The 12,149-nt window shown below is 32.4% G+C and overlaps 1 protein-coding gene across 1 annotated transcript; it reads left to right on the top strand.

Moving 5' to 3' along the window:
- Positions 1 to 9,791: 9,791 nt before the first annotated feature.
- Positions 9,792 to 11,454, top strand: LOC143578797 (putative isoaspartyl peptidase/L-asparaginase 2). The gene is made up of 4 exons (XM_077062273.1): positions 9,792 to 9,953; positions 10,016 to 10,249; positions 10,758 to 10,844; positions 10,930 to 11,454. The coding sequence occupies exons 1-4, from the start codon at positions 9,792 to 9,794 to the stop codon at positions 11,416 to 11,418; spliced, it is 972 nt and encodes a 323-aa protein (XP_076918388.1). The 3' UTR covers positions 11,419 to 11,454.
- The last annotated feature ends 695 nt before the right edge of the window (positions 11,455 to 12,149 follow it).

The following is a 12,149-nucleotide window of genomic DNA, read 5'->3' as shown; positions in this document are numbered from 1 at the left end:
TCAATAGAAGGAAGCATTCTCGGGTACGATTTTGCACGGACAGTTTTTTTTTATTAAGTTTATTTAAAAAAATCATTTTATGATATAAAGAAATCAATTTATGTACACATTGTATAGATACAAGCATACATGTAATATATTTTTTTTCATATACGCTATGTAATTATTTGTTTTACTTATAATTTTATAATTTGAATTATCCCGTGTGTGATACGGACTCTAAAACTAGTTTATCTTAATATTATTCGGAATTCAGCCCACTACCTAAACGGGCTTAGTCATATTTTCCCTAACAGTATTGTGAACTCGAGCATATCCATTGGGTCAAGTGGTCAACTCAACTTTTTGAGTAAGGGAATTTTGATAACTGATTATTTCATAATATTTAGAAAAACAAATTATGTTTGTTGTAACCATCTATCACTATCTTTCTCTAGTTCATCTTAGTGACTGTATGGTAAGTTATAAAAGAAGTTTTATTTGGCTCATTTAAGTGCACCGTTTTATAATTATATAGAATTTGTTTCTATTTTACACCAATACAACATTTCTCATGATTTAACAAGTGATCCCCGTGAAAATGTAATATCGTCGTATAAGCGGTGGAACCAGAAACTTTCTTACCGGATGTTGATTTTTTGTGTCTAGTCACCAAAATTAGTTGTACTAAATTAAAGACGATCACCAAAAAACTATCTTTTAGGTTTTTTTTACTGACTGAGTTGTGTTTTTGTTGGCTTCAATTTAGAAAAAAGGCATGCTATAAAAAGAACTTGAGTAACTTAAAAGACTTGTAGTTTAATAAAAAAAATAATAAAGAAAAAAAAAAGAAAAAAAGAAAAGAGAAAAAAAAAATCTCGAAGTGGGGTTCAACACCCAATATTACCATCCCACCATGTATGCAAATTAACATGCAACTCAAGTGAGGTTTAAACGCATAACCTTTAGTTGAAGCAAAACAAGGTTAACACCTTCATTACTTATTAGGTTTAATTATTCACAACTTATTATGCAGGTCAATGTTTGGAAAAGTATAGGATAGTCAAATTTTGATGATGCACACAACGTACAAGCTCAAAAAGGTATGTGATAGCTTGAACCCGGCCACTCTACCCTTACCACGGCTTGTATGTGCTCATCGAATAAACTTGTAAAGCATAAAAATATGATTAATTTATAAAATTTCTATTTGGTATCATTTGCTCAAGTTGGATGTCATTTTTCGCATTCTAATCTTTTACAAGAATAATATGTAAGTCATTTTATTTTATATATTTTCTTTGTTTGAAGAAAAGAAATTAAATGGGTTATCATTTCTTATTACATAAAAAATAGCAATTTGTTTTTATGTATTGAATGCACGTCTTATGGCAGCTTGAAAGGGCAATGGAAATATCTTGAGTTTTGCATGCGTGGGACATACATACATCTGACTGTGTGAGAGTTCAAAATTAGGATGTTTGCTGTTCAAAAAGAAAAAAAAAAGTTGGTATGCAATTAATATATGACTAATTCCAACCTCATCATACAATAACACTTTGCATTCTAATCTAAATCTAATATAATAATTCCTCATCCAACCAATTACCACCACGGATCCTTACATTTCTTTTATTTATACCAGCTTGTTGATCCGTGTACGACACGAGTGGAAATATAAAAATCCTCAAATAAACATATATACAAATTCAAACGATAAATTATTTTTTAATATATTTTTTGAAACAACATGATTTTTAATTACAATTCATATTCATACGCAAACAAAATACTTAAATACATAAACTTACAAAAAATGACTTTATATAGTAGAATGTTTACAAAGAAAATTTAAAACTTTAAAACATAAACTTCATAAACTTTAAAAACTAATATTAATATAAAACAAACGAACAAACAAACTTCATTATCATTATTTTGGAAAGCAAGCAAATCAGAATATAAGCATCCAGGAAAGATTCCCGATAAGCATCCAAAAATGATTCGGGCTTCTTTTATTCATGGACTGGGAACACAATTGACGACATAAACATTCATATACCAATCTAACAAACATAGTGACCAACTGACTACGAAAACTGGTTTTACAATTCATGTGAAAAGTCCTACACCCTCGTATACTGAAGCACATTCAAAGCTCATTTAAGAACCAAAACCAAATCTAAACCTTTTTAAAATGACATGTTTTGACCAGAATCAAATCGTTACGCTTTTAGAATGACCCATTTAAACACGAACCAAATCGGTATCCATTAAATTAACCCAGTATGACCATAACCAAATCAATGCGATTTTAAAAAGACCCGTTGAAATCGGAATGAAATTGATGCCTTTTTATATTGACTCGTTGACCCGAACTAAACTTATACCCTTTTAAAATGACCCGTTTTGATCCGAGCCAAAGCAAATCAAAAAGCATTTTTAAAATGACTCATTTCATAAAAGAAAATAATAACACACCTGCAGATTATGAAGAAAATGAAGGGTAACACATACAACGTTCTTAGCTTTAGAAATCCTTTTTACCAAATGCGAATTCATTATTAGTAGTTGTGAATATTCAAAAAAATATAAAGCTTTAATTACTTCAAAATACTAGAAAGTTGAAACCCATGTGAACATTTCACTTAAATTGTGAACCTTCCATATTATTTCATTTTTCAATAGATACTAAACCAAACACAAACTAAATAAAAATTGAAACGAAACTAAATTGAAAAAAAAAACTAAAACCGAAAACCTTAATAAAACCAAATACCAATAAAACTAAAACAAAGCCGAAATGAAACTGAAAAACTATAACCGATAAATTTGAAACTGAACCAAAAACAAAAATTGTAAAAACCGAAACAAAAAATGAAAAAAGTTAAACCCGTTTAAAGCGAAACAAATTTATAAAAACAAAAACCAAACAAAAACCAAAAACCGAAATGAAACCAAAATGAGAATAACTATCATAAAACTTTGAAAAGAAAAACCTGATTGTTTTTAATTTATATTGAATTATATATTGAATATGATTAAGTTGAATGTAATTTAATTTAATCTTGAATTATTTTATTAGTAAAAAAATATGAAAATAAATGTTATTTATGGAAACAGTTATTGTTTTAATAGTATAGTAAGTATTCATATATAAAAGTTTTTAAAAATTTTTTTTTTTTAAAAAAAAAGGTAAAAAGGATTCAATGGATGAAACCGACTAATGAGAGACAAATATGAAATTTTATACTGACTTGAAACGCACGTGGCTTTATTTGGAGTTGAATTTAAAATTTTTAAATGAAAGATTAAAACTTTAATGGGAAACAAAAATACTTTAGCTTCTGTTTGGTCCGTCGAGATCGAAAACGAACCGAGCTGAATTTATGTAGTTAAAACCGAAGTCGATCAAAATTGAATTCTAACTCGATTAGGTATTTAATTTTGATTGAGAAAATCAAATTCAGTGTAAAAAATGTAATTAATCCTTTTTTTTAACAAGTTAAAAAGAAAAACATAATTTTTTATAATAGTCTAAAATAAATATCTAAAACCAAGATAAAAAAAACATAAAAATTCAGTATTTGTTCGGTTTAAATTGAATTAAACATATGATATTGAAATACAAGGAAAATAAACGTACAAACTAAAAAACAGTACTAAGCATACGAATAGGGCCGTGTCCGAGGATTTAAATACCTCGGCCAAGTCGGAAAAAAAAGCACATAGCCTTAACGAGTAACGAAATATATAAGCTAATTTTTTTAAACGAGGCTTAATGTTATAACAATAAACATAGAAAAATATATTATTAAAATCAAATACCATAATAATTAACGATTAACCAATGATTCGTGAAACTCTCCTAAGTCCTAACATTGGAAAAAAAATAGCTTGGTCCTTGGTGGCTAGCTTGGTCAACCGTGGAGGAGCCTGATGGTTAACAACGAACCAACAGTGGTGGTCGGCTGGGTTGGTCGTTGTTCAGCATTCGCAAAGAAGGAAGGAACCAGAGATAAATTTCAATCGCTATTTCTTTTATTTTTGTATCGGGTTTTTATTTAATTTTTTTAGTTTTTAGTTTTAGTTTGGGCCCAATAATTTAAACATAATTAAATGGATTATGGATAAAAAATAATTTCGGGCCAATAATTATAAGATAGTAAAGAGCAATTTATATTTTATAAGTTTTATATTTTTAAATATATATATATATATATATGCATACAAAAAAATTTGGCCCCTAAAAATTACATGCCCCGGCCGGCGGTCCAAACCGGCGCCACACTCTAGCCGGCCTTGCATACGAATCAAATTAAGTAATTATATATACAAGTAGCGTAATTATGTAAAGTAGTTGTTTTATATGTAGTGTTTTGTATGTAGTGTAATTTGTATTATATGTAGTGTTTTGTATGTAGTGTAACTACTTGTATATATAGTTACACTATTTGATTCGCATGTTTAGTACGTTAATGTAATTTGTATTTTATCGGAACCCTTGAAATATATAATGTTTTGTACTAGTTTAAACTGTAATGTGCAAAACACACAATATGATCTACTGAGACAAGAATTACTCTTAATAGAACACAGTGTTAAGTCGTAAAGAAATATGGGCTAAAACAAATGGTATGCGCAAATTCGGTTGATTCAATTAGAAATCTTGGAATCAAAAACCCAATTTCGTTTTGGCTACAAACCGAATATGTAATTTGATTTGATTTTTTTTCCGTTTTAAACTGAATACCAAATACTAATACCTGGATGTTGAAGAAACACTAGTCTAAACAAAGGTTTAGGCTAGTGATCCATGAGTTGAAGGATGGATCTATGATTGTCTTGAGTTCTTTGAGAAATGAACTAGATATGCAAAATAGAACGTTGTTAGCCTTGTTATAGAAGGGGGGTTACATGCAATCACTCTTTAGCATGAGAACAAGTATTACTATTTGTGAGAATAAAATGATTTGAGAAAATGAGTGTTTGCACTGAGAAGAAGATGATACAGATGGAGGAGGTTCCTCCTATTTAGTAATTATAGGCAGGGTGGAGGATTGTTATTGGTGGTATGCCGTCATTAGAAAATCCTTTGAGCCTCACATGTCATTTGTTAATGGTGGTGTTGGTGGGTGTGGCCCTATAGGGTCCGCCTTGCCATAGAGATGTTCTCCATGCACAACATTCCTGATTTGGTATTATGGTCTCCGGGTATGGACTACGCGCATGTCCTGGGTGTACCATATGCACAGGTGGCAATCCCTAGCTATCTTGCATCCCAAGTTATGGGATATGATCCAAATTCAATCTCGGGTCTAGATCCATATCCCTTCATATGTGAATATTGATGTAAAAATGTTTTAGTTAGTGGCCCACAGACATTCATAATCAATACTTAGGTAGCGCTTGATATGCAGGAATCAGAGTTGGAATGGAATGGACTATTATAAAGGAATGGAAAAAAAAAGAGTGTTTGGTAGGCTAAGGAAATAGAATAACCTATTACCTTCTCCATTCTATTTCCTGTGAAACACCCCAGGTTCATATACACCCCATTGTTTTCTTTTTTAATTCAATCAATGCATCCCATCTTTCACCCTGCATCACCTCTACCACTCTCCCGCCACTACCACTGACCACCACCGTCATCGCCGCACTGACCAGCGCCGCCGCCACCGACCATCACCGCTGCCAACGACCACCGTCACCCCACCCACCACCTCCCGCCACTACCACCACTCTCCACCGCTAACACCCACTATTATGGGTGTTCAACGGTTCGATTATCGATTTGTTTTATTTGTTCGGCAATGAGATTTTTTACCCCTAACCGAAAACTGAACCTAACCGAATTCGGAAGGGGGTAATCAATTGTAATTGAACCAAATTCAATTCGTTTCGATTTCGGTTAAAAGTGAACAAATCGATTCAAGCCATATTAATCAAATTCATCCAAAACAAAATATGGCGTGAATTTAATTTCTATTTGTGTTTCGGATCCGAGCAGTCGTCAAAGGCCATAGTAAACAAAAACAACATGTACATCCTAAAACCAAAAGTTAAAGGCCATAATAAAACATTTAAACCGCTAAATAGTTTTAAACATACAACCAGACAACCATAGAAAACCATTGTAACTATAAAAGTCTTAAACATAATAGAACGTTCAAGATGATTAATAGTCTTCAACACTTAAGGATAGCCTAAGGTCTAATAATGGATATGAAAATTTAACAACATATTATAAATAATTTAAAAAAGAACGGGTTATATACAAAATAATTAATATAGTTCGTATTTTAATCAATTAATTCGCTTAATGTAATAAATTGAACAAGTCACTTACGGAAAAAAAACTTGTCCGTAATCAAATCGTAAATCGAATTTGGAATTTGGTTTTCGGTTATAACCAAATCGAAAATCGAATTCTGAATTCGGGTTCGGTTTTTTCTATTACGGATACTATTCGGATTTCAATTTCTAAACACTCCTACCCACCATGACGACACCCCCCCCCCTATTGATTACGGCCAACCGCTACCACCGTCTACATCACCATGGCCACCCGCCACATCACCTACCACCGCCACCCACCATCATTGACCGCCACCACCACCCACCACCACTACCGCAACCGTCACTACCATTACCCTAACCCACCACCACCATCGCCGCTTACCACCAATTTTTATTTATTCCTTCGTCTTTCCTGCCCACCTAACGACATAAAGTAATAATTCATTCAATTCATAATTATTACATTCTGACCAAACAAAACAATGAAATAGTAATGATACATTCCATTTCCTTTACCTATTTCATTTACCCATTCATTCCGTTATATAGTCAATTCAATTACCCCAAACCAAACAGATCCTTGAAGTTTGAAATTAACAAACTATCGACATGTACACTAGGGATGGGCAAATTCGGTACCAGTACCGATTGGTACAAAGTTTTGAGTTTTCGGTATCGGTACGGTACCGGTGTTTCCCGAGTTTTGCATGAAATACTAGTAGCGAACCGAACAAAGTTTTGAGTTTTCCCGGTACGGCTCGGTACGGTACAAACTTTTGAGTTTTCAGTACCGGTACCGGTATAAAAAATTTACGATTTTCGGCAGTGGTGGATCTTGAAAATCTAGTATGGATGATTCGAAAGTCGCAAGACCCAACTTTTTCCTACTTTTAAGTTTCAGGTTGACAGTCCGGTTCTGGTCGGGTCAAACAATAATTCCAAACCCTAATATATCAAATTGACAGAAATACAAAATGGTGAAATGCAAATTGCCGATCCTAGTCTCTACTTGCTTATGTTGACTGTTGCGATTGATCGATTTCACTCCCACATGAGTGAGTTCCGAACCTCAGGTCTTAGTAGACAGCGGCAATGCACAATCAATCAATCAATCAATCGATTTCACACCCAAACGATTTCATCAATTCACCCGTTCTCAACTTCTGTTCTGACTTCTGTGCCGAACCTCACAATTCAGTAAGTCACACAAATTCCAGCACATAATGGAAACTTCGCTTGTTGTTGTATTCGAACATCGACCAGATGGTAGGGTTGGATTTTGGGCTTAATGTTTATTTGTTTGCTTAATTTTTTTTTGGACTTGGCTGTGATCTTATGGAGTTTTATTCCTTAGCCTTACTTTATATATTTTTTATTTTTCCGAAAAAAATACACTGCCAGGTGAAAAATATGGTAGGGTAGCGGCCCACTTTGCCCCAAAGAAAGATCTGCCAATGACTTTCGGTACCAGTATTTTCGATACCGGTACCAAACTCAATCCTAATGTACACTTTGTTTCCTTGAGTTTTTAATTATCACGTTTTTTTTAAATATATTAGTAAGTTTGCTGAGGTGTATAAATTTTCCGCATTAGTGATAATTTTTAAAACAACCACGTGAATAATTACTAGAAGGTCCAATTTATCACTCTTGATTCAATTCCGCGTGACTTAATTTGCCCGTGTCAAAATAGATCAATATTTATCACCCAAATTACGAAAAGGGACCCAATTATCATTCGTCACGGAGAGACCGTTAAAGTCCAAGTGTGAAAAATCTGTTTATTTAAGTAGCATTAATTCAACTTAGGTCAATGCGAATTAGATAACATTATTGTAGCTGTTAAAATAAAAAATCTTTACTATATTATTAAAACAAGATTTCGTAATTCTAATACAATAATTTAAAATTAAATTATATTACATTCAGCTTCTAAATTTTTTTTAATATAATAAATCTAAATTAAATTAAAATAATCACACTAGATTATTAGTAAATGTGGTTTTGTAATTAAAAGATATTATGACTTGTGTTATAATATTGTAAAAGTTTTAAATTTATGTTATTGTATTCGTATTTGAATTCCGAAAGTAGGAAATGACTAAAACTATTAATATTATATCATAATAGTAAAGTCATAAATAGGATTACAAACGTTGTATGTAATGAGATATTCTAGATAATCGTATTTTGTATGGCCATTCAAAGTTGTATAATTATTTATATATCTTATTATCCGTGTTATTAAATTGTTTTTTTTATTAGTTGTCATTTTTTTTCATTTTGACTAATTTATCTGAAATAGTTATTTAATTGGTGATTATAATATAAACCCACAAGGTAAGTTAATAAAATAATACTAAATTCATTTTTTTGTTGTATTTTTTAACAAGTCGCACACGGTTCTAACCTAGTTATAATTATTGCAAGTTAAATGTTAAATCCTTTTGGTTCTCTCAAAACTTTCATCTAGTATCTTTTTCTCGATCTGCCAGTTTGTATTTTAATGTTTTCAATAGGTTAACAACAATACGGTTAACACGAGTATTAGAAAATGAATACGCCTCGTTGAACTCTTTTATATGTCATGGTTATAAGAGAGTTTTAAGTTTCATTTATCGATAAAGAGAAATGATAGAGCCTAACATACTCATTTCAATTATTTAAAAAAATAAAAAAAATTCACATACCTCACATTTATTATCATGTATTAAACAGGTACCCAATTAAAATCTCTACTTCTTTTCCTTAACTTTCTAAAATGGAGTTATCTATGTTTTTGACTTTCCTAAACTTTAACAATTTTATTAATTATTTCTTAAAATTGAAATATAATATAAATTAGTGGTTTTCTTTATCCTAAGAAATGTCGATCAAGCACGTAACAAAGCCACTTACGAGCTCAAAGTTTTGTAATATTTTAATACAACTCGTTTTTCATAATAATACCTTAGGGTGTTAAGAAAACCACAAAACTGGTTTATATTGTTTTGCTTTTTTTAGTTAGCAAACTCAACATATTAGACAAAAAAAAAATAAATTAAATATTAAATGGAATAAGATATAGTTAATACTGAGCAACAACAACCATACATAATAATTATAAAACAAAGACACGTTTAACACTTCTAATTTTGAAACAACTATTTTTAACATCAAAGGAAAAAGCAAGGGCGTGCAGTATGTATCTAGATTTTTATCTTTTATTTTTAATATTAAGACGAACATATCTCTTGTTCTTTTAACGGCGGATCTCATGTGATCCTTAACCTATATTTAAAAAGTATGACAAGAATCAACGTAAGACATTGATTATCACCCCGAAATAGCCACGTGGGATATCTTTTCTGCCTGCCAGCTAATAAATTATATATTATTATTATTACAATTAAAGTAAACAAAAATAAAACCCCATAAACTCCTATATATAAACCCATAACCGCCACCTTTCCGATTACACAGGACCTAACTTCTAAAATATTCAAACTTGAAAAGCTTTCCTTAAATTCTTCATGGGCGGCTGGGCGATAGCAGTACACGGCGGCGCCGGCGTTGACCCCAATCTTCCGGCCGAACGACAAGAACAAGCCAAACAACTTCTCACACGTGTCCTCAATCTGGGAATCGATGCTTTAAAGTCTGGCGTTTCCGGCATTGATGTCGTTGAGCTTGTTGTAAGTTTCTTTATTACATTTGTATTATATATTTTTGTATAATTTTGATATATTTAATGTAGGTTTGTGAATTGGAATCGGACCCTTTGTTCAATTCGGGCCGTGGATCTGCGCTGACGGAAAATGGAACGGTGGAGATGGAAGCGAGTATTATGGACGGGACGGGCAGGCGGTGTGGGGCGGTTTCGGGACTAACGACCGTCAAAAATCCGGTTTCGTTGGCTCGTTTAGTGATGGACAAGTCTCCGCATTCTTATCTCGCGTTTTCTGGTGCCGAGAAGTTTGCCAAAGAAATGGTACGTACTTAGTTTTAAACACCCGGCAAAATGAGCAGAGCTGTTCGTGAGCTGCCTGATATCTTCTCTCTAAATCAAAGGAGTTTGAGTCTAAGCTCGAGCCATGATATTTTAACTTATGAAGCTGGAGGGTCAAAATGAGTTTACTATAAAAATATATATAATTTTTATTTAATGAATCATATAATATTAATAGTAATATAAGTATTATATACAAAATTTATTTAAAATAAATTAACTAATATATCTATGTTATAGAAAAGTTTAGTTAAAAAAATTATATATAAATATTAACAAATGTAATTAAATTAATTAATGAAAAATAATAAACAAGCCAAAGCCCAGCTCGAACAAGCTTGAACTCGTCTCGCTCAGATATGTAATGGCAATTTAAGCTTGATATATATTCATCTTCTTTGATTCGGGTAGATATATAGCTTTTGATTCACATAAACAACAAATTTGTTAAATCCAACATGATCAAATAATCATTTCTTTGTATCTTTAGGGGGTGGAGACGGTGGATAATGAGTACTTCATCACTCAAGATAACGTCGAAATGCTAAAACTAGCCAAGGAAGCCAATTCCATTGTGGTAAATCACCTTACACGAAGAAAATTTAGAATAAAATATTATTTCTAAAAGTTTCCTAAAAGATTTGCTTTAATTTGTGCAACAGTTCGATTACAGGATCCCAACGGTTGGTTGTGGAACCGGTGTACAAAGTCCCTTACACATGAACGGACTTCCAATCAGCATCTACGCACCCGAGACCGTAGGGTGCGTAGTGGTCGATAGCCAAGGCCAGTGCGCGGCTGCAACCTCAACCGGCGGGCTCTTAAACAAACGAACCGGCCGGATAGGTGACTCGCCACTTATAGGGGCAGGGACCTATGCATGTGATATATGTGCGGTTTCGTGCACCGGTGAAGGTGAGGCCATAATTAGGGGAACGCTTGCGCGCGAAGTGGGTGCGGTTATGGAGTACAAAGGATTAGGGTTGCAGGATGCGGTGGACTTTGTGATTAAGGAGAGGTTAGATGAAGGGAAAGCCGGGCTGATTGCGGTTTCGAACACGGGTGAGGTGGGTTATGGGTTTAATTGTGTTGGGATGTTTAGGGGGTGTGCGACTGAAAGTGGTTTCATGGAAGTTGGTATTTGGGAGTGATTTAGTTGATACAAAACATATTGTGGACTGGTTTATTATAAAATAAATATTTTATCGTATTTTCTAAATTCTATTGGTAATTTATATATTTCGGTTTATAGTTTAATGATGTCTTTATATTTTCATCCCAATTCTAGACATATTATTATTATTATTAGACTCACGCCATTAACTTCATAGACAAAGATATCACAATGTATATGCATTGGTGCCTAATTTTATTTTATTTTTATTTTTTATATTTATTTAAAGAAATGGGTATGTAGACAACGTTTCTTACAATATAGGTATGCCATAAGTGTTGAAGGATTTGTCAACACAAGTTAAAATGTATATTCAAGTGATTTGTCGACAGGTTTTAAGTTGTCATAAATTAGTTATATAGGTTGGCATGAGAGAATCTTGAAATACAAAAACTATCGCCAATTCAATTGACAATAGCTTTTGTGTCTGGTTACATCACTTGATAAAACATTGAGAAACTCGTGCCAACAAATTCTTATGGTATCTTCTACTTTAAAAGAAACCTTTCACCTATTGAGATGACAATTATCCCATTTGCGAGATAAATTCCAATAATTTCATCACCTCGCTAGTGATGTACCTGTTGTCTGCATACCCATTTCAAATAATAATAATAATAATAATAATAATATAAATATAATATATTTCTTTTAATCACTACACGTTTAATCCAATCACCTACTAGTTCGGATTAAAAAAGTGAAATT

The sequence above is a fragment of the Bidens hawaiensis genome, unplaced genomic scaffold, assembly GCF_021521415.1.
Source record: "Bidens hawaiensis isolate Kalapana, Puna unplaced genomic scaffold, B.hawaiensis_p1.1 tig00029337_1, whole genome shotgun sequence".
Classification (NCBI taxonomy): domain Eukaryota; kingdom Viridiplantae; phylum Streptophyta; class Magnoliopsida; order Asterales; family Asteraceae; genus Bidens; species Bidens hawaiensis.
The sequence above is the reverse complement of the archived record's forward strand: the minus strand, read 5'-3'. Positions and strand labels throughout refer to the sequence as shown.